This window comes from Pelodiscus sinensis, chromosome 5, assembly GCF_052426305.1.
Source record: "Pelodiscus sinensis isolate ZL-2025 chromosome 5, ASM5242630v1, whole genome shotgun sequence".
Taxonomy (NCBI): domain Eukaryota; kingdom Metazoa; phylum Chordata; order Testudines; family Trionychidae; genus Pelodiscus; species Pelodiscus sinensis.
Genome location: NC_143056.1, coordinates 31523533 through 31547424, shown reverse-complemented (window position 1 = coordinate 31547424; position 23892 = coordinate 31523533). Strand labels below are relative to the sequence as shown.

Sequence of the window (23892 nt, the reverse complement as noted above, 5' to 3'; positions counted from 1 at the left end):
TAAAAGGAATAGAAAAAAATCAGTGATGAGAGGAATAAAAGGTTAGCTAATAGAGATATTAAAATGGTAGAGAGAAGGAAAACTAGCTATTCCAATTTACTATAACAAGAAAATGTACTATGGGAAACATGATAAAGCACCTGGGATGAAATCCTGGTTCCACTGGAGTCTGTGGAAACATTCTCAATGACTTCAGTGGGGTCAGTTTCACTCCTTAACTTGACAGGCAGAGAGTGAGTGTAAAAACCTGCCCTCTGCCCCAGAATTAACAAATAGTTTTTCCATAATGGCATATACAGAATATATGAGGGTATAGTGTGGTAGGAATATGTTCACTGCCATTAATTTAGAATGATCCGTGTAAATCATGATTTTGTTGCCCGTGAATAACTTGTTCATCTCAGACTTGTGCTGCAAAAAACCATTTCTATCACAACACCTCATCTCTTTAGAGCTTCTAAAATGTAATTCACTTGTTACAAATAAGAGAGTTACTTACTGTATTCTTTCAAGGTATGTCTACACTTCATTCCTTCATTACGAGTAAGGGTTATTTCGAGGGAAGGATTTTATCTCGCAATAACCCCGGTTCTCTCAAAATAGCACTATTTCGCAATTGCACCATAACGTGATTAGGCAAATGAAGTGCAGGATATTTAAATCCCTGCTTCATTTGCAACTTCGGGTGTCTCTCTCAAGAGAGGAATGAAGTGTAGACATACCCTCAATGTAGCTAATGAAAGATGGATGACTAGCCAATTTTACTCTTGGTTACAAGTTGATTTCTAGTCAACTTTCAATGTCAGTCTCTAGCACATGAATGCTAACTTTTTTATATGGCAAACACTACGTGGATGTGTTTATTATCATAACCAAGTTCATTAATTAGAATGCGGCATACTGTGGGAACATTTCTATTGATTTTACTTTAAAGCGTGGGGCCAAATATGATCTGACAGTCTTGCTAACTTCTGCAACTAAAGATATTAATTGTTATATAAACAAGGAAACAGACTCCTGTTCACTGGAGCTCCAGGAAGAACATAAGATTGCATGTTAAGTTGAATAGAATTCAGTATTCCCCAAAGTCAGCAAGGAAGGAAATGTTCTTTTGAGGTAATGAAACAATAGGATTAAACTGGAAAGCTGAACTATTTAGTATAAAAGTATTTGTCTATACACAAACCTAAAATATTTCAAAGCCTGTTGCCCAAAACCACTATGAAGTCTGGCACCATTAAAATTCTTTGAGGTGGAAGTTGTATAGCTTGCGAGTAACTAACCTCTTGCTGTGTCTATTGGAAAACATCTCAACATGTGTATTAGGAATTTCATAATACATGCGTGCGTATGAGGAATTTCAATACAGAAATTTGGAAGAGAGATAAATCTCTGTAATCAAGATAAAACAATTTTGAAATTAGATTCCACTACATACTGTCTTTTGACATTAACAAGACTCATGTATCATACCATAAATTTACAGTGCTATACATAGTTAAATGCATTACCTGACCTAAAGAGTTTACAATCTCTCTAGCCAACATCATGAACCCGAAGTAATTCTGTTGAGGTAAAAGAGGGCATGGAGATTATTTAGGCTAAACCAGCAGGCAGAACTACTGATAGCAATGGACTTTAAGGTGAAGTGTAGAGAAGAGGACTCCTGGTGGAAGAGAAAAGGGATATTGTTCTATTTGTTAGGGTAGCATGATATAACAGCCAATTGTGAGTAGGGAAAAATGACATATGGAGGAGCAAGGTGACTGTATAGGGAAGCAGTAAGGAGCAACAGAGGGAATTGACAGTAGACATAGGAAGGGACAAGTTTGTCTCTCAATAATGCCTTCTAGGAGAGGATGTGAAGCTTAACTTTGGTGGTGGGAGAAACAGGAAGTCAGCAAAAGGGCTGATAAACGTGGTGTGATAGGAAGACTGTCTAAACTACATCCCTTTTCTTGAAAAAGGGAAGTGTCTAATTTACATCGAAATTGCAAATGAAGCTATTTGTGTTTTTTTTTTAAATGGGGCTTTTAGAAAGAAAAACAGCTGTTTAGATGGGGATCGATTGAAAATAAAATCCTGATTTTTTCAGGAGTACAGGATTTTTTGAAAAAGTTTTATTTTCAATCGATCCCCATCTAAGCCGTTTTTCTTTCTAAAAGCCCCGTTTCGAAATAACTGCGGCTTCCATTATGCAAATGAAGCATGGGAAATTTAAATCCCAGCTTCATTTGCAATTTCAAAGTGTCTAATGTACATCCCTTTTTCAAGAAAAGGGATGTAGTTTAGACACAGCCAAAGAGGTGGAGGAAAGAGAGGGAAAAGTGATAGGAGAAATGATTGTGGTGCAGGCTTTTAGCAGTGGGGGACTGAAGAAAGGGCAGACTGTTGATATGAAATGAAGAAGAGGAAACAGGATTTCAATAGAGACTATTCAGGTATGTGCTATGCAGTAGTTTGTGAAACTTGATTCTTAATGACACAGAGACACTAGAAATTTATTCTTCACAACCACGCATAGTTCTTTAAAAAATTATGGTAACTGAACAAATACTTAAAAACATAAGTTATGTAACTTATAAAGTAGCACTGATTACTCTATCATCATAAAGGCTGCCACTAGACCAAATTCAGAAGTGATTCATAAAATGGTTTGATTCCCCCTTTATGCAAATTTAGACCACTTTAAACTCAGGCTCCCCTAGATCTGTTCTCTCCAGCTACGTCTAGACTGCAGTCTTCTTTCGGAAGAAGCTTTTCTGGAAGAGATCTTCTGAAAAAACTTCTTCAGAAAGAGAGCATCCACACTGCCAAAGTGCATCGAAAAAGAGATCTGCTTTTTTGAAAGATAGCGTCCACATAGAATGGATGTTATCTCGCATGTAAGCTGTGATTACTATGGACAGAGTGGCCACCAGGGCAGATGTGCTTTTTCTTCTTCTTTCGAAAGAACTCCTCATCCACACACGCCTTTTTCTGAAAGAGCTCTTTCAGAAAAAGGCTTCTTCCTTGTAGAAAGAGGTTTAACAATGTCAGAAAAACCCCTCTGTTCTTTTGATTTTTTGTTGAATGTGATTGCAGTGTGGACATATGTGAAATTTTTTCAGAAAAATGGCTGTTTTTTTAAAAAAAAAAAAACTCTAATGTAGATATAGCCACCACGTGTTAAGGATTATAATTGAGTATCATTTATACCCTAAGAAGCTAGATTCTTTAATAATACTATTTTACTGCTCCTCAGGTTATAAATTACACAAACTTTACACTCTCTCACCCATGGGCTGAGTGTGAGCAATCTGAAAAATCTGAGTGAGTGAAAGGGAGTTTAAGTTACCCACTTTATGCATCATATTTGTATATGGCCCAGTTGCTGCTTTACAAACTGTGCTGATACAAGTCTACTTGGTACATAGTGCTTGCTTCTCTGGGTTTAATTTTGAATTGTCATGTGACAGCTTCTTGCTTCAAAGCCCTGCCATCAGGCTAAAAAAATTCTAAAAGCTGCAAGAGATTTAACAGGTGTTCCCAGATCCTTGATGATTTAGCATCTTTCACTCCACAGTGCACATACATATAGACCTGTAGTACTAGTTCAATGAAGATTAGAATTGTTTTTCTTACAGAGAACACTGAAGATCTTCAGCATGGTCATAAGCAACTAGTAACTCCAAAGCACACAAATATGCAAATCAAACGGCATTACATAAATCCAGTGTCCATACACAAACATTTCAATTTTCAGATAGCTACAGCAAAAATTCTAATAATTTACACAACAGCTTTTTTTTACTGGTTAACAAGGAATTTGAGAAACATTTGTCAAATATATATTTAAAGATACAAGACGACTATTTTGTGAGTCCCATAACCTTCCCAGTGCCCTGCAGAATGGCAAACTGATTATAATTTTAGAAACAACATAGTTTCTTCAGGGCATTACAGACATTTTTCCACTTCTTGCAGAAATCTTTTTCCTGCTTCCAATTCAACAGTCTCTGGAGATGCCTTAGTTTTCACATTCAGTTCTCAAACCTAAATATCCTGCTTAAAATTCTCATGGCCTTCCCTAGTAATGGTAATTACTGTACTATTTTCTCCTTTTTCCCATACACTCCTTACAGGTTGTAAATCATTCCATGACTAATTGGAGATTCCCTCTGCATGTTTCAGAGATGTTCCTGGCTTAGAGTTACATACTTTAAGCCAGACTTTAAAAAAAAAAAAAAAAACCTAACCAACTCACTCACCGACCCACCCACCATCTGGTGATCAGAAATATTTTTTAGCTATGTGGTGTGTGTCTGTCAATGTTCTGAACATACACGCTTTAGCCATTTTTACAAAGAACTCCTATTCCACACTCCTTTATTATGGAAAAATAATCTAACATTTGGTATTCTGCCTTTTCAATTTCCTACACTTTAATACCAGAATAAACAGTCTGTATATCTGAAACCAACTTTGAATGCTGGGGAGAAGGAACAGAATATCTAATAGAGCAAACACTCCTGTTAAAGGTTGTACCTTTAGGAGTGCAGGGCTTTACAGTTTCTAAACAAGCCATATTAGATGAGATAGCATGAGTGAACAATTTCTGTTTATCAAGAAGTACTGAACAGACAAGCTGCTTTTTATTTCAATAACAAGCTCACTCATGCAGTGCAATTTTTCAAATAAAAAATTAATCACTTACATTGAAGAGCCTTGAGAATCCTTCTGCAGACACAAGACTTGATGACTCCAATTCTAGTCACACTTATGGACAGACTCTCCTGAGCTCAGCACTCAAGGGGTTGATCTCTTTGGAAAGTCTGTCCATTTACTTGGGTGCCTAACTAGGAACAGCCCTCTTCTGAAAATCTGCCCCTTCCTGGAAAACACAATCACCACTTACTGAAAAGCCAACACTACTGGCCTCTCACACTCCATTTAAGTGGAGTGAGGGGAGGAAAAAGGAAGATATTTATAGATATCTATCTATCTATATATATATATAATCTTAATATTTTAAAGTTAAAAAAAGTAAGTCTTTCTAAATTCCACATATTTTACACCCACCTACTTCAGTAGCACATAGAATGAGTACTTATAAGGAAGATAGTGGTAATATGGAAATTAAAGCCAGGATAGATCTCTTAAATCACCTGTTCTATGTCCATGTCAGCACCACTACTCTTCATGACACGTTTTCCAAAAGTTTCTTTTAGGAAATCAGCTATCTAGCTATTCACAAATGTTTCAAGTGTTCAAGAGGGAGTGCGCTATTGTAAGGCAGGGGATTCTCAGGGAAATAAATCTTCTAACTGCTCACAGTGAATAGGAAATAGATGACTGAGATACTCTGTAGTAGAGCCACAAAGTCTATTACAGGTCAAGTGTTAATGATGTCTGTATAGAACAAACTGCAATATAATATTCCTATAACAGAGTGCTCACCTTTGCCTATTCACTCTTTAATGCTGACTCTTGATAATCTGAGGGCTACAACAAAGGATATTAGGCTCCATGTAGCTTTGGTTTTCATCATGGCTACAATTTGTGTTTTATGTGAGGCACTTAAAGACAGATGCGATATAAGTTTAAATAAGACAAATAGGGACTCAGGGGATAATTAAAAACTTTGCATATCAGTTTAAAAGAAACATTGATTTTCAAGATGAAAAGATCTAGGCTGTGATCTAAACTCACGCCTCCATCAAATCAGAGCTGCTACAATGACTGTAACCACACAGATAGGGTTCTAACTTTTAGTAGTTTAACCTGCAGGTCAGTGAATATACTCAAGCAAACTCCTTGATGAAGGATTTTTTAAAGAGTAGAATGCAGTAGATAAGGACACACCTTTTTGGTGTTTCAGATTGAACAAGTAGGAAAAGTTGCAATCACTTTACCACTGTTCCTCAGTTTGGAGATTTTTATCCACATTTGTAAGCTGCTTTGAGATTTATGCACGAAAAGTGTTATATAGCTGCATTCTGTAAAATATCAGCAATGTGCTTGGTTATTTAAAATGGTCTCCCATCAGAAATGCTTGATCCTACAAACGTATGCCTGTCATTTAATTCACAAGGGGTACATCTACACTGTGGTGCTATTTTGGGATACTTCCGGTATCCCGAAATAGTTATTCTGCATTTTAACAGTATGCCCATTATTTCAAAATATCTTTCAAAATAATGAGCATGTTATTCCAACGTCCCTGTAAATCTCATTCCATGAGGAGTAAGGGACATTTTGGAATAGCAGTTTATTTTGAAATTTGGCGCAGTGTAGACAGCACCAAATTACGAAATAAGCAATTTGCATAGCTCAAACTGTGTACCTTATTTCAAGCTAACGGTACAGTGTAGATGCACCCCATGGCTACGTCTACATTGGCCCCTTTTCCGGAAGGGGCATGCTAATTTTTCAGATCGTAATAGGGAAATCCGCGGGGGATTTAAATATCCCCCGTGGCATTTAAATAAAAATGTCCGCCGCTTTTTTCCGGCTTTTAGAAATGCTGGAAAAGAGCTTCTACACTGGCCCCGATCCAGCCCGATCCTCTGGAAAAAAGCCCTTTTCCGGAGGATCTCTTATTCCTACTTTGAATTACTTTGAAGTAGGAATAAGAGATCCTCCGGAAAAGGGCTTTTTTCCGGAGGATCGGGCCGGATCGGGGCCAGTGTAGATGCTCTTTTCCGGCTTTTCTAAAAGCCGGAAAAAGCAGCGGACATTTTTATTTAAATGCCGCGGGGGATATTTAAATCCCCCGTGGATTTCCCTATTACGATCTGAAAAATTAGCATGCCCCTTCCGGAAAAGGGGCCAATGTAGACGAGCCCCATTAGTTCCACTGAAGTACTCATTAAGGAGACTACCATATAAAAATCAATAAAAATCATATAAATCAATTTCTGATAAAGCTAAATGAAAATATTGTAAAGGGAAGTAAAACTATACTGGTTGTGAGTACTCTTCAGTATTAAAATAAGTTTGCACACATCTCCCAAACTCAGATTTAGCTCCATCCCTGTGAATCTGAGATTTTTCTAAAGGAAAAAATCAATCACACAACTTTGTTTTTAAAAATCTTTTATTATAAACAATCCTGTAATTTTCAGAATGTGATTGCTACATACTATATAACAGAAACATTGCTAGGCAAACTGATATCAGTTTAAAATTGCTTACATGTATATTTTACAATATTAAATCAGAACCAGTGTTCGAAAAATCTTAACGTTTTTCAGGGATTTAGTCTTTCAAAAAGAAAACACCTTTACAAACATGAAATAGAATTAAAGATACACATTTCATCATATGTACATAAGCAGCTAATGAAACTCCTGACAGACATAAAAGAAATTTTATATGAACATAAATAGATTTTTAAAATTAGATTTATTTCACGTGTATATAACAATATTTTGGTTTCTACACTAAACAAGTTCTTTAAGACAGAAACAAAGACTTCATCTAAGGGAGAGATTCCTATATATTACTTCAGACATGGGTAATTAAAGGGATGCAAAAAGTGATAGCACATTTATTAATATAGTTTACAAACAGCACTCCTTTACAATGATTTAACTTTTCATATACATCTGTACAAGTCACCTTTGTGCATGGGATGCCATCTTTGCAATGCCATTGGAATCAGGCATATCCCTGAACAGGCTTTATCAGTTCCAGTGTTTGTATAAAAGATAAAACAAGTTTCAAAAGGCAGCACCACTTGGTTTTCAGAATCCAGGATCCGCTGAACTGTGCGTGTAGTGGAGGCAGTGAGGCAAGTACACTGACCTCTGTAATCAAACAGTTCCCAATGTGAAAGGTTAAGATGAGACCCTTGAATTCTACTCCTCCTATTTATAAAACGCAGCTGTTACAAACATAATTGCTTTTACTTAGACTCACTGCAAAGCAGCGCACTTTTGACCTTCAGCTTTTCTTAGGTCACTGCAAGTGTTTGTCTCTTCCCCAGAGAGGAGTGTGGTTTTTATATGATTTTTTTTATGCTAGCTTAAGCCAGTTAAATTTGACCCATGAATGTTTTCTTTAATGCAGAATCTGGGGGAGCATGGGACAGGGCAATAGGGAGAGGCGGTGACCAATTGTCAGAGTGGAGAGCCCTCACAGATACGGTTGTTTTCACCTGGATTTGTGGGTGCTCAGCACTTCTGAAAATTAGGCCCGATGTCTTTTTGGGGAGTCGACAGGGGATCCACTCTGTTTCAGGCACTATAGTGTGAAGGAAAGGCCCTGGTTTGGCTGTTCAGTTCTTTGTTTTAATCATGTAAATGTCTTTTATTCCGTTAAAAAACGATGGCTGGAAGGCATATAAACGAACTAGATAATGAGGTGCAGGTAATGCCTTTTAAGACCTGCCACAGTGTTTTGACAAATACCACAAGCAAATTCCACCCAAATGTCACTACTCAAAACATGTTGCCAAGAGAATCAATGGATTACACACATCCATACTCATACCAGACAGTCTGCTGGTCCCCATGGGGATCTGGAGATCCAGGAGTGCTCTTGGAGCTGCCCCCTCTATTGGATTCTTCTATAGCCCCTGCACCAGCATGGCCTTCTAGCGACCTACTCTGACATTTGGTGTTGAGGGCATCATTCAGGCTTGGCCCTTGGGTACCTTCACTCTCAGTGTTACTAGAGGCAGCTCTGACAGGAATCACGGTGGCCACTTCCCCGGAACGTGAGGCTGGCTTGGATTTGACTTTTGCCGGTGTATATTGTGTGGGTGAATAGTGTTGCACCGGCACTGCACTCACTCGCTCCTGCACACTGTTGGCAGAAGCAGCAGCAGAAGCAGAGAACTGATGGAAAGAGAGAGGCCTCTCTTCCTTTGGAGCTGCCAGAGAAAGACGTCGCACATCAAGCTGCCGACAACGGGAATCAACACCTTGCAAGGCGCCTGCTGCTTTTGCAGACTGTGGCCTGTCTCGTATGGTAGGGTGAGAGCCTGGGGGCACAGAAAGCCGTACGGTCTGACTGCCCAAGTCTTTGCCCACACACACATCTGCACTTAGCTTTTGAGAGCTCTCCTGTCTGTACATCTCTGGGCCTGTGGCTTTCAGGAGGTCTGCAGAGGCCAGACTAAATGCTCTGCTCAGTGAAGCATTCCTCTGGCTCATCGTGCTGGTGTGCTGCGGTTGTGCCATCTGCTTCACCCCACTGAGTGGCTGATGTGGTGCTGTAGGAGGAAGTTTAAGAGATCCTGTGGAGTTTGAAAGTGGCTCAGGTTCAACTGGTCTAAGGTTTGGTTTGACATAATGTCCAGGTTTAGCCACTCTCCCCTCTTCGCTGGTGATGTTCTTCTTTATAGTTGGTGACACATAGCTAGTAGGCATCTTGGCTGCTTCCTTTCTACCTGACTGACCAACTTGGTTCCCAATAGGAAGGGGCTCATTTGCTTTTCTAAAATAATCACTCAGCAATTCATCTCTGCTACCAAAAGCGTCCTACAGGGAGAAAATACATACATGGCATGTTAATGACAACACTGTTGCAAGGAAAATGTGTTTAGCGAGTAATTTTCCTCTCAAGGATGTCACAACATAATTCCAACACATCAAGAAACCTGGGATCAATACAAAGTAAATGTTCAAGAGAGAGCACTTGGCACTATATACAACATGCCTCACTTTCAAAGTACTTCATGCACTAACTCAGGGGTGGGCAATAATGTTTGACAGGGGACTACTCCAAGATTTTTTAAAGTAGTAAAGGACTGCACTCTTCCAGGATATTAATGGAGGAATCCTGGGATCTGGGATAGAGGTTGGGTTCAGAAGGGAACTTGTGGGTAAGGGATTGGGGTGCAGGAGGGAGAATGGTCTCTGGAAGGCAGTTTGGGTGAAGTAGGCAGTTGTGACCTTGGGCAGTGGACTGGAGCACAGAGGTTTGGGATGTGACCTAGAGTAGGAGGGGATTGTGATCTGGGCAGGGAATTGGGGTCCAGCTCTTGGAGGGGGTATGGGTGCAAGAGGGGGAAGAGGGTTTGTGTATGTAGAGGGGGAACAGAGGGTTGGGGAGGAAAGGGGTTGAGGTGCCAGAGGCAGCCTCTGGCTGGGAGGTGCTTACCAGCAGAAACCTAAGGCAGACTTCTGCAGGCTGCACCGCATGGCTCCACTCTGGGCATGTGAGGAAGGTCAATGAGGAAGGCTTCTCACAGTGCCCTTGCTCTCAGCAAAAATTTTCAGCTCCTTTTGGCTGGAAACTGAGAGACTGGCCAATGGGAGTGAAGAGATTTTGCTGGGAGGCAGGAACAGCATAAGAAGTCTCCCTCCTCCCTTCGCAGCCATCCAGAAGGGAGAATAGCAGCCTTTTTAAAGTGTAAACTGTTCTCTGCCTAACAGTTCTGGCAAAGAGGCTGTGGGCTGCTGACAGCCTCTTGCCCACCTCTGCACTAACTGATGTGTTCGTATCAACTTTTGAGGGATCCACAACATCCTACACAAAACCACTTATTTCATATTGATAGCTGAGAGGACTGGGGAAAAGAGCATCTAAATTTAGATCCATGAGTTACTTAATCATCAAAATTAGATTGTGACAGCCTTATTTGCCAGCTTAATTGTCACCAGTTAAAGAAATTCTCTTGATAACTAGCACCCTCGGCTGCATCTTTTGCTTCATTTTGTGTTGGCCAATTTAGTGCATGCCTGTGATTTAGTGTTTGTCATTTCTAGAATGCAGATTGCTCTGAGCAATACCGTGTACCAATATTAGTGAAACATCAGGAGAACACTCTAAATGAAGATATGTAGCAGCCTACTACAGGGCAAATTCATTGTTGTTTTTACGGGATGGGCCAAAACTAGAATGCCATGTGTTAACGGCTGTATGTAAAATAAATGAATGATTGCTCATCCAAAAATTAATGCACAATATTCTGAAGGTGAATAATTAACCTGGCCATAAAAGAAAATATATAATAAATGATCAATAGAGACAGTCTCATGAAAAGCATATGGAAAAGACTATCCACTTCTGTTATTAGTACAAGGCATGCTGTGAATAGTTAATAGTCATGTAAGTTATGAAAGGAATGTGCTGCAACAACCTGATATTTTTCACCTCAGTGCTTTTTTCTGGAGTTTCACATCATGGTTTAATATATCTTTTCGTTTTACAGAGTTTACAGAGGTTACTTCCAGTAGCAAGACCCACTTTACTCATAGTAAACAGTAGCAGCTGTAAAAGAGCAGCTCATGATAATGCCTTACTGCATCAGAAGAACTCTAGGTTCAATCATATGCCAATAATCTGGGTTATTTCTTATGTTAGTCTATATCTCTGTTGTGCACATTAAAATGAGAGGGCCACCATACGGTGCTATTACAATTATCCCAACAAACAGGTGCTCCTGCTCAACACTAGAAATATGTTAGTAACAGTTAATATGAGTAATTTTGCTACTTAAAATAGCAATGAAACATTAAAATAAGCTTCCATAAGCATTAAATGCTTGCAGGCTTGAGTGAGGTGTGAGCCATTAACTACACAGTGATGAAGATGGATACCCTGGGGAAGTACAGCAAAGTTGCTCTCCTACTCCCCCTGCCTGTTCTGTGCCTCACATTGTCACCACGTGAATGACTGAGGACTGGTTCAACTGAATGCGAAGGTTCCTGATGGAGGGAATGAGATGGAAAATGGCAAGAGGGACACAGTGCGTCAGCTTCTAACAGAAATTGGTGCAATGAGATAATTTCGGTCTCACTTAAGCTGTGTTGCCGCTGAAAAAGAACAAGGATGACAGAAAGAATGAAAATGGAGACATGATCACACAGTTACAGACAGGTGTTTTGCATTCAATTAATTTACCCTAAGGAACTCAGGACAAGGGACTGCGATATATTTTAAAAGGTTTGTTGTAAGCATTGAGGACTAAGATTTCCTGATGTCATAAGAGGGGGGACTCTAATGACATCAGTAATGCTATTGGGTTGTTCATGCACCATTAACTTTCACTCACTTATGCCAGCAGTGAATTTGGTCTGAAGACATCAACATGTTTCATATTGAGACATTTCATATGACTGGTATACACTAAGCAATACAAGGCATTTACAAAGAAATGAATACTATTTCCTGAAAAACATCTATAAATGCACAGTGAAATACTGTAGCATTGATTTCATCAACAGCGTCACGTGGTTCACATAACACAATCCAGGGGAACAGAGACTTCCCTCCCGAAATCCTTAATAAAATCCTTGTGAAAAGACTGGATCATGAGATTTTTTTTTTAGTTAGAGCAGACCTGCTTTAAGATGCACATTCTAATTCAATTAATAATGGTCATTAAGCTTTAGTTTTCAGCAGAGATTTAACAGACAAAACCTGTATCAACAACTCAGATGACTAAAATTTACTTCTGCAGAATACTGCACAGAATATTTACTAGTTCACATATAATTAAAACTCACCTAAACTTGGAGCTGGTGGAATAATGGGAAAGTTTAATCACAAAGAATTACTGGATGAAAATAGTACCAACATTCTAACAAATATCACTTGCAATGAGTTATTTTACTAGCTCTAGTTCAAATATAAAAATAAACTAACAAAGGATATTTGTCATTCTTAGGCTTTTTTTGGAGGGGGATGTTTGGCTTAAATGTTGATCTGCAAAATTCATAGATTACAATGAGCTTCATATAGCTCAAAGGCTTCACTCTCTCTTACCATGGAAGGTGATCTAGCAGAAGATATTACCTTGCCTCTCTAATGAATCTCACAGTCATTAATGAAGGCCCTACTATATTTCTTATTTTCTTCCCTTCCCCTTAGATAAGCTTGGAAAATTTTCGTGTCACCCAAGATAACTACAGTTTTAATGTACATACATTCAGTGGGGAAAACCCGTTGCTCTCTTCCAGAAACTCTTCCAGAGTCACCATTTCACTGCCAGGAGAAGCAGATTGCTGCCTACCAGCATAGGAGTGGGCTAAGTAACTCCTCTGAGGTATGTCATAAGAGACTGAGCTGCTCCTGTGAAGGGAGGAGTCTTGTTTGCTGTTAGAGCTTAAGATGGCAGAAGTGGAATGAGAGATGTGGGTGTCTCTGGGCAAGGCAGGTGTGTCTCTACTCAGCACCATATCTTCACTGCTGAGGCTCTCGGACCTGCCATAGACACGTTCTGAAGAACCTGAGTAGGAGAATAAGGAGCATTAAAAAAAAAAAAGAATTTTCCTCAATTTTAGCAGAAATGTCATCTAATGAGAAAGGTATGTAGGATTCAGTTCCTTTTTCATGCTGAATACAGCAACTGCAATTGGATTTTATAATAATTGTTTTCTCCTCTCTAAACCCCTATAAAATCAGAACTTGGGAAAAGCAGAAACATCTTATATTCCAGAGCTTTAAAAAAAATCCAATTAAATGCCAGATTTTGAGCCACAACAGAACAGCATGCAACAAAAGTCAGCTTTGCACTGCCTTGATTCCAGGGCAGCTGTGCAGGGCCAGATCTCAAGTACACGGCACAGCAGTCTTCAACTATGCTGGTTGCTAATTGTCCTAAGGAGCTGAAACAAGCCACTGTCATTGGTACAGTACAGTAGCATCCTGGACACATCCCCTACAGCTACACTCTTTGCTGGCAGCAAGGATGACAATTGAACCTTTGTGTCTGCTCTGCGGCACAAAAAGAGCATCCTAGTCACAGCATTTGCCAACCTGAGCACCAGAATCTGCCAGTGGGGCAGCACAAAGCAGCTTCACCATGTTTAGCCTAATAGGTTTATCCTTTTCAACAGAACTCTAGCAAATCTAGAGGGCATGTTTATCTTACAAAGTTATGCACAGAATTAGTGTGCTGGAGAGATGCTAGTATGTAAACACAGAGTTTAAGTCTTGACTTTCATCCATCAGAATACCTCATAATGATATGGCAGAAGAATGTGTTTCTCTCCTAGAATTCAGGCTATGTTAAAAAAATAATTCTTGATAACACTATTTCAAGTCTCTGTGGTAACCAGGCTCCTGTACAGATTACAAGTCCAACTGGAAAGAAAATGCACTGCAAGCAACTCAATTTCAATTCCTGTTTGTCAGAGAGCACCTCAGCTCTGAAAATATCTTACCTTTCAAGTTGAGAGGTGAGCTATTGCTAGATGCATTTCGACTGCTCTCTAAACTATTTGGTTTGGAAACTGTAAAGAAACAGGAATATTAAGTTCATGAGAACATAAGATCTGGACAAAGTGTAACAGTTTCAAAAGTGCCAAGTGACTTAAGAGCTTAAGTCCCATTGACTTTCAGTGAGACGTAGGATGCTAAATGCCTCAGCCACTTTTGAAAATATGACTTTGACGCTTGAAAATTTTACTACCATATGATGTACATCATGTGAGAAGCCTGAAAACAATACAAATCAACCACTTTCTTCCTTTGTTGGGTGTTTAAGAACATCTTCTTTTCTTGATATCATTTTGTTCAGAGAAATATATTCTTCAGTTTGCTTCTACAGTACTTATGTTTGCCACAAAGACAATTTTTAATAATGAAAAAGAGCTAATGTAATGTTAGGTTTAATATACTACAGCAATTTTTATTGGTCCAGCTATGAAACATGCATTTTTATTTAAAATTTTCAGTTTTTTTTTCCTTTCTTCTTCTTCTTCTCTATTTTCAAGTTTCTTTTTAGAGGAGACTAGTGAATTTTTAGTGCTGTTAACCAGCTTGCAAATTCAATGTCCTCCAGGAAGGCAATTCTTATCCAACGCTGCTGCTACCACCCCCGAAGAAATATACTACGGCTAATTCCTTTCCGCCCTGTTATATGTAAATATTTATCTTAAAAATCTGTGTGGAAACTCTAGCACACGCTGAGGCAGATCTGTTTGTCTTGATTACAAATTTATTTTGTTTTTTTTTTCATCCACATTATTTTAGAAAAATCCTAAAATAAAAACTTTGGACTCCCAATCCCCAAAGAAATTAACAAATAATTTCAGATCAATTTTATAATTGAAGTTTAAGTATAAAGCTTGATTAGGGTTTGTTTAGACATCGTGAAGCAAAATAGGGGATTAGTATAATCTTACATTCTACAAACATACCATGTTGTCTGTTTCTTGAAAACTCTACCTCAGGGAATTGCTCACAAAGATTATCCTCTGAATTATATCCTAAAAAGAATATAAGATTTAGTGGGTAACATTAAGTTTAGGAAGGGCAACCCCACAGATCTGCTGTGAACATTATAGTGTAAGCGGTACAGTCTGCTGAGTGACTTTTATAAAGGTAATGTGGGAGAAGTACACACTGTTTTGAATCAATGGGACCACAGCCAAATTGAGTTGAAAGTATTGACTAGTATGTTGAAATGCAACTTCCCACATGGTAGCTTTGCTAGTGTCAATAAGACCTAAAATTAAGACCCTACCAAATTTATGGTCCATTTTGGTGAATTTCATAATCATGGGGTTTTAAAAACCTTAATTTTCACAATTTAAGCTATGTAAATCTGAACTTTCACGGTGTTGTAATTGTAGGGATCCTGACACAAAAAGGAGTTTGGAGGGAAGGGGCTTGCAGTACTGCTATTCTTACTTCCACGCCATAGCTGGCTTCAGAGGAGGGCAGCTGGAGTGTGGTGGCTGCTGGCTGGGAAGCTAGCTCTGAAGGCAGAGACACCAACGGCAAATCAGAAGGATGGTATGGTTTTGCCATCCTTACTTTTGTGTAGCTGCCTGCAGAGCTGAACTATCAATCAGCAACTGTTGCTCTCAGACTGCTCAGCTCTGAACGCAGCAGTATGGTATTTCCACCATTACTTCTGTGCCACTGCAGGTGGGGCTCTGCCTTCAAAGCTGGGCACATGGCCATCAGCTGCCACATTCTGGCCACCCAGCTCTGAAGGCAGTGCAGAAGTAAGGATAGCAATACCATAATCCCCCTAAAATAACTGTGTGATCCCCTGCAACTCTTTTGGGCCAGGACCCCCAATCTGAGAAACATTGATCTCCCCAGTGAAATCTGTACAGTACAGGGTAAAAGCAAACAAAAGATCCGATTTCACAAGAAGGAGACCAGATTTCATGGCCTGTGATGTGTTTTTCGTGGCTATGAATCTGGCATGCACCCTCCTCTAACTTATCAGGGATCTCACTTTGCTACAGACAGAGCCCTGTGTGGCTACAAAAATGTGGATCTGCATCCTACCTGCATCTGCCAGAATCATCATGCACCTAACCTGTGATCTGCCAGCTGTCCTGTGTGTATCTGCATTCGCACCCACAGCATCAAGCCATTTAACAAGAGCTGGGGGGAAGGGAGAAGGGGAAGCACAGGAACATGCGCTGTGGCGAAGGGGGCTACTCCAGCCCATCCCAGCCCAACATGCCTAGCTATGAGGCTGCTCCAGTCCAGCTAGGCCCACTGTACCACAGGCAGGAGGCTGCTCCAGCACTTCCCCACCAGTGGCACAGATAACTGATTACACTTATAGTTTAATCAGTTAACAATTTACATGGGATTTTACAACACTACTCCAATCCTTGTGTATGGGGGCAGACTCTGCTCCCTGGGACCCAGCAGGCTAGGAGTGTGGCAAATGCTGTCAGGCTGGGCCACATTGGGGGCACTAGTGCTGAGGAGCCCGAGCTGCTGGACAGGAAGTGGTGCGGTGATTGGAGGCTGGACAGCCCCAACAGTAGCCTGCTGCCTAACTTCAGTCACTGGCAGCAGTCCCTGAGTATGCTGCACCCCTGGCCTGTCCAAGCCAGATGCTACAGGCCAGGGAGTACCTTGCCCAGCTGTATCCATCTACCTTGGCAGACGTGGATACCAGTTGATAATAAGCAGCTACATGGCTTTGTAGGGCTCTAGAAGGCCTATTAAGTGCCTTGCAATATCTGTTATGGAAGGAGTTCACATTGCAGTGAAGGGGGAGGTCCAAGTATTGGGAGGTGGATTAGGTGTAGATAGGCTAAATATCAGATTGCACCACGTACCTTTGGGTTTGCTTTGGTGCCTGGAAGTGGGAGTAGAACTTAAAGTGGTCAAGTGGATGGCTGAGGTAGAGTACGTCCTGGAGCCCAGATCCATGCAGGGATGCTTAGTGGCAGAATCTGGTGAATTTTCAACACAATCATTGATGCTTCCACGTTGGGAAACTTGGTTTTGTTTTAGATCCATTAATGCTAAGTAGGGGAGGAAAAGGTAAATAAACGAAGTGATAAAAAACAACACAAACAACATGTATTTTTCTATCTATCCATTTGCGTATAAACACAACAAGCAGGCACACACAAAAACTGTGCAACAGACGGCTAGTTTTGCAAGCTTTTCAATTACCAGTTCACTCTTGGGGAAGAGATTTCTGTAACCAGTTTTGCTTAGTAGTGTGCTTAGGAGTGACGAGGGTTGCTTTAGGGCCAATAGGAAGATTGTTTTTACACATGCAACAGGATAAGGGAGCAAAGACATGAAAGCAGAAAAAATGTGAGATATGAAATTCCCTAAGATACATTTTATAAGCACTTGCTTCAGTAATGAAAGGGAATAAAGCTTCAATATACTGACAAGTCAAAGCCAGATTCAAAACCAAGGTTCCTAATTTGAAATCACCTAAGAGAATTCATGTTGAGATATGATGTCTGTCTGTAAGAATTCTGCTGTGATAAAAGCTCAGATGTTCCAGAGGGCTTAAACTCTCCTTCTTCTGCACTGATTTCTTAAACAAGATTTTGGGATAACAACAAATAATGCCTACTATAAACACACTTAAATGGACACAAAGTGTTTTATCCAGTGATAATACAGGATGTATTAAAAAAATTAACCCAGCTGATACACATTTTAAGGCTTGCATAAAGCAGTGTGAAATTTAAAGCCTTCATTTTAGAAAAGAGCCTTGATGAGAAGCAAGATTCTAGCTTCCTGCATTTTTCTGAAAGTGATGGTTAACAAATGGCCATTAGATCCTGCAAACAAAGCAGAGCAGATGGTCAAAATAAGCAGCTGACAGGGACAAAACCAAATTGATTAGTTCAAAGGTATGGGGAAGAAATAACAATGTTTTTGAAAAGGTGGACCAGGGTACTGTTGGTAGAGCCCTGCAAATCCAGATATTTGCTTTATAGCCATTGGTATCCACATCTCTTGATAAGGATGCAGATAGCTGTGGCTCATTTTTGCAGATACAAATTGGTGAATACAAATTTTATATATGCACAGGATTCTAACTACAGGGTTATGCTATTTCTGAAAGTTTCTCAGGAAAAAAATTCTACAGCAGAGGCATGGTATGTGTGTGTTACTACAGCGTAGGGTGTGCACCGTTTTTACTCCCTCCCACATTTTAGAAATGTATAGCACAGCCATAAAAATTATTATGGGATAAAAATTATTATGGGATAAAACTTGCCATGCAAGTCAATATTTCAAACTTCCTTTGAAAAATTAATTAGTGAATTTAGTGCCTTTCAAAGATCCTGAATTAATAGGTCTGGAGACTGATGCTATTCATTAATTTAATTCAGTTAATTTCAGTGCAAGTTTCCTTAGGTTGCTATGCCGGTGTGCTCTGCTCTAATATGGAAGAATCGCCTTTATGAAAGAAAAGGGAGTTTGGTCTCTCTGCTGAGGATGAGCACAGAGGCAACACCTGTGATATGCACATTTGTTCAACAGGAAGTGCCTGTGATCATGAGTTCATTTGACAAGCCACCAAATGCCAATGACTCTTAGAGGATAAGGAATTTGGGCAACTGAAAGAAATCAAATCATGTTTTCTGACATAAAAACACTCTAAAAAACCAAATGCTTGGAGGCTCAGCTCTTATCCCACAACTTTCATTCAAGATGAAATTTTATAACTGAATGTGTAAAACTTCTAAAAAGGGCTGTTTAGAATGCAAACATTGAGGCATTTGGAGAGAAGTCACATATCTATAGATCTAGACTGCCTGGAAGAACAGAGAAATATCAATAAGTTGGCAGTCAAATTGCACAGAGCACTGGAAAAATCTCAAAGATTTGAGTGTGCTTATGTGTTAGCTTTGTATTTTAGTAGGGATAACAGTGTAGGAAGCATAGCAAAAGCAATTTTCACATTTGAGCTGGACATGATGCAGGTTTGTGATTGCAAGAAGACAATGAAGCGCACAGCAACTTCACTTACTTATGACGTGCACCACAGCCAGTATAATATGCGTACTGTATGTCATGAGGTCCCCTACAAGTATACTGCATTGAAGAAATGATCCATAGTGTGCAATACTGATTCATCTTCTACTGGAAAAATTAAGTCCACACCCACTAATCTGTGCTTGTATTTAGTTTATTTTAAGGACATGCTGAGTGTTTGTACCACTGTGTGTGCTCATTTAATCATGTGAGTGTTTTTGTTTTAAACTTGAGAAATATATGAAATTAGAGACAAGGTGTTAGAAATCTCCCATTTCCGAGAAAGAAAGAGGTTCATTAGGAGAGGATGGGATGTCGGAAGAAGACCAGAACCGCAGACGATTAGTGAAAGACTGATGATTCGATGGAGACTTAGGAGACTTTTCTTTGTCCTTGCTTTTGCTTCTCAAAAAGGCAATCTTTTTGCGTTGAGCAGCTAAATTGTTATCACCCAGGTATTCCAAAAAGAAGAAGAAGAAAAATAGTGAACAAAAAAACCCAGAAATAACTAAAATATCTTAAAACAGTTAAGTGACAACACAATCGAGTAAAACATAAAAAACCTAAACTAATAGTAAATAATGTTTAGGAAAACAGATTAATGATTTGTTAATATAGTACACAAAAGCAACCTCTTCCTAAAACTGCCAGTAATGTAATCCATGATATAATATTTATTATAACATATGATGTATATATATATTTGATATAATTCATATACATTGATAGAGTCTTTAGTGATAATGTAATTGGACTACAATTACTTAGGGTTTTATACTCCTGTCCACAGATGCAGTATCTGAGCACCTTCCATGTAAAATCAGTAGTAACAGAGAAGTCCTTAGAGGACTTAATGGAGTTCCTGGCACTCCAAAGGGGCCTGACTTAATTTCTTGCTCATCCCGAACTCTCCTTTAGGTCACTGAAAGCTTTGGATACACATAGATTGCATTTATTTTCTGGAATTACACACTGCTAAGATGCAGATGATTTTAAATTGCACATTGAGCATAGACCATGCAGCATGGAGAAAGAGGAATTAACACAATTAAAGATTTTTCTAAACTATCATTTGTAATAATAGAACTCTCTGTTCTTCCTTAACACCCAGCATGAAACCACTTGTAAAAGATCTTGAGACCCAGTTCCAGCCCACAACATTTTGGCACCTGAAGGGGGGAGCTCAAATGACACCCCCATACCCTCTCACTTAGGCCAAAACTTTGAAAGGTCTCAATTCTCTGGGTTCTAGCGGCCGCCTCAGTTCACCTCATGGTAAGGCCAGCCCTGTTGAGACCATTAAAGTTGCTCCTTGGAAAATATTCTTAGAGTACAAAAAGTGAAAGTGAATGATCTCAGGAGTAGCAGTGAAGTTCAGAGATATTTTTTTTTGTTTTTTTTTGGCAAAGTTAATAATTCTGCCTTATTGGGAGCATTTGATTATTGTACAAAATAATTATCCCAGTTTGTCTATGGTATTCTTGCAACATCCCATAATCACTTGTTATAAATTTGCACTGTGAAACTCTTAAATTGACTATAAATGGAAACGCTCCATTGGTTTTCCCAAATAATAGGCATTTATTAACAATTACAATTATTGTATTCTTCTTGCATTTATTTTCTGAGAGTGCCCTCTGCTGGTGCCAGACAATATTATACCAACAACATTAATAAGAGAAAAGGCTAGTGAATTGCATAATTTCACAAATTGACTTTTTTTTTTGCAATGTAAATTAATTTTTTTGCAGTATACATTAATTTTGCCCATCTTCTTATTAACTAACATGCAACATATGCAGGGGAACTGTGAAACTAAAAAACAAGCCACAGATATGGAAAACTAATATAAATAAATACTGGTTTAATGTTAAATGGGTATAACAGAGTGACATATTATATGAGAATCATGCCTTTTAAATTTTCCTAGCAAATCAAATGCCCAGTGTGTGACTTCTATTTTATTAACTACCTCTGTAAGCCAGATATATACCTTTATTTGAAGCTCCAGTGTGGCTCACTTTTTCTTCCATAGAGTTTGACCCCAGGGAGGTATTATCCAGACTTTCCTGCTGATGCTTGAATATCTGAGAAGCAGATGGAGATGCTGCTGTCTCTGTGGATTCAGATTGCCATTGTGGACTCTCCACTGATGATTTCAATCGTTCCCTTGGGGCCTCTTTCTTTGGCTTGATCAGTTTGACTAAGGCTCTGGCTCCAATCCAGTGGTTTTTCCTGTTAGAGTAACATTTTGATAAGGGAAGATAATAAAATACTTGAAAACATTTTCCTTGAAATCTGAAGCTGACACAGCTTCCCCTCTCTCCCAATATTAGATTATGCTGAGAACTAAGGCATGGTACAGTGTCCCTGGAGCGGAGATGTTTTCATCAAACACATGGTCAGGGAATGGTTTCACAAAAGGAAAGTGACCGGTTCTCCTTCAATGTCAGCATCATTCTAGGGAAATATTTCTCCAGAGCTAGTGATCTGAATAAAACGACTGTGCCATAGTTAAAAGCAAAATCATAAGCATAGATCCAAATAAAATATTTTAATACGATGGGAGGTCTGGTTACATAAACATGATGAAAAGTTGCAAAAATGCTTCTAACAATTAGTATGGATTCTCCTGTGTACTGGAGGGGTCAGATAGTTATGTTTGGGTTCACACAGCTTTTTTATTTGATTTTTTGAAGGCCAATTCCCCTTGTTGGGGTGCTTAGCCCACACTGAAAGAGCAACTCTGGAAGCAGTGGTGCTGCTTAATCATTGTGTAGGGTCTCATTACTATGATGCCAATTCAGAGTCAACGGGCTGGGTGGCTTGGTTGGGTAAAGCATGCCACTGCTTTAACAAGCCAGATTAGTGGCCTGTTAAAGAAGTGGCCATTCATTGCTTAGCAGATCTGACACTCCCCACTTGATTTTGAGCACAGGTTTTGAAGCAAACTGAAAGGTTATATTGTGAGGCTTTCACACAGACAAGTTAAATGACCCCAAACTGATCAGCAATTCAGCATCCTTTGGATACCAGGATCTTATATGGTCCTTAGCACTTGAATACCTCAGCATCTCCCATTACTAAAAGATGGGAATTTCATTCTGCTTCCAGGTAGCAAAGGAGAGCTTTAGGGATTTAAACAGATGAATCTGAGATTTTGTTTAATAAAAACAGTCACTCAGGCCTCAATTCAGGAATGCACTAAAGCACCAATGGAGACACTGTGTTGTTCCTGTTCCTTGGCTCCCTCACATAGTGATGGGTTCTGCTGCTTGAAGCCCAGTCCTGCGATGGAGAAGAAGGTGTTCCTCAGGTAAAGATGGCTCTCTAAGAGCTTATATTGATTCAGATCCAAATATGAAGTTACTGGGACTCCGCATTTGCACAGGGGTCTATGTTAGCCCATCCTAAAGCAGGACTGCAGCATGAGTCAGTTAACTTGTGTGCCGATGTCGTATGGAGTATGTGAGGTTGAACACAGAGGCTCCCATCGAGAAGAATCCCAATTAAAGCTAGAGGCTTCTCTGGTGGGAGGCCGAGTGTGCAGTAATGACCAGAGGCACCAGCTGCCCTCTTCTTACATCTCCTGGCAGGGAGTCACAAAATTTCAGTCCTCTAAAGAGCCTTTGTTTTCCCCAGTTCTCTCCACAGAAGTTTATACCATTGCAATAACGGCACTGAAATGGAAAGGTACTTACTTTTTTGGAGCAGGATCATAAAACTTGTACTGGTCCATTATCTTTTCTTCCAGTTTTTCTTTGTGTCTCCTTAATGTATTTAATTTATCACTGTGAAAAAAAAAAGTACAATTTGAAAGATTTGCTTCAATTTCACCAGGGTTACAAAATGGAAGGACAAGGTCATTGGTCACCAGGAAAAGAAAGAGGCCATAATATAGGTTCCATGTTTGCAAATGAAGACTTCTTATCCAGAGCTTTCAAATAGTAGACGGAATTTAACTCTTAGGGCATGTCTATACTAGGAAATTATTTCAAAATATCTAAATTCAAAATAATAACTCCCGAAATAATTATTTCAAAATAAGAGTTATCCCCGAAGGAAAGCAGGAGTATAGATTTAGAAATAACTATCCTGTTATTTCGAAATAATGAACGTGGTAGTGTAGTTTCAAAATAAGGGGGGTTATTATAGTGTAGACCAGAGCATAGTGATCTTATTCACTGGAAATAACCTTGGGGAAAAAAACTGCAAACATATCTTAACCTCATAAACAGAGCTCTGCAAATATCTCAGCACCTCATTTTTGTGGATTTGGATACAGATGTGGATACAAATTTTGTACCTAGAACCCACCAAATTTGCCGATATCCACTTTATATCTGTGAATATCTGGATCAATGGATGTCGATGCAAATATCTGTGGCTCGTTTTTGTGGATACAAATTTTATACCCACTCAGGGCTCTACTCACGGACACATCAGTTTGATACATTTGAAGGTTCACCAATTAAGAGAGACAGGTAGTAGGAAATCAGCATGCCTTGTATTTTGAACAAGGCTGATGTTTTCAGAGAAGTATGCTACAATGCTAAATTATTTCTCCCTGTTCTTTTAGCTAACATTTCATCAACATTCTTTCAAATCTACAGCCACAATTTTTTTTTCAGAAGCTGGGCTGCTTTGTCTCTGTCAAATGTTCATTTAGATGTTTTATTTATAAACATTGTTTTAATTTTTTTTCCTGCTACTGATACAGAACTCAACATTTCCCAAGATTAC

At 39.3% G+C, this 23892-nt stretch overlaps 1 protein-coding gene across 5 annotated transcripts in view; it reads right to left on the bottom strand.

The window, feature by feature from the left end:
* Positions 1-7046: 7046 nt before the first annotated feature.
* CCDC88C (coiled-coil and HOOK domain protein 88C) overlaps positions 7047-23892 on the bottom strand; it is a 141332-nt gene continuing 124486 nt past the window's right edge. For 3 of the 5 annotated variants that reach the window (XM_075926709.2, XM_075926713.2, XM_075926712.2), the window contains 8 exons: positions 22851-22940; positions 21143-21384; positions 16974-17162; positions 15078-15146; positions 14100-14168; positions 12861-13162; positions 11532-11747; positions 7047-9467 (listed from right to left, as the gene is read on the bottom strand). In XM_075926709.2, the coding sequence (XP_075782824.2) occupies positions 8454-9467; positions 11532-11747; positions 12861-13162; positions 14100-14168; positions 15078-15146; positions 16974-17162; positions 21143-21384; positions 22851-22940 (2191 nt within the window). In that variant the 3' untranslated portion in view covers positions 7047-8453. The remainder of the gene's footprint in view (positions 9468-11531; positions 11748-12860; positions 13163-14099; positions 14169-15077; positions 15147-16973; positions 17163-21142; positions 21385-22850; positions 22941-23892) is intronic. The other 2 variants (XM_075926710.2, XM_075926711.2) reach the window with 2 other exon arrangements.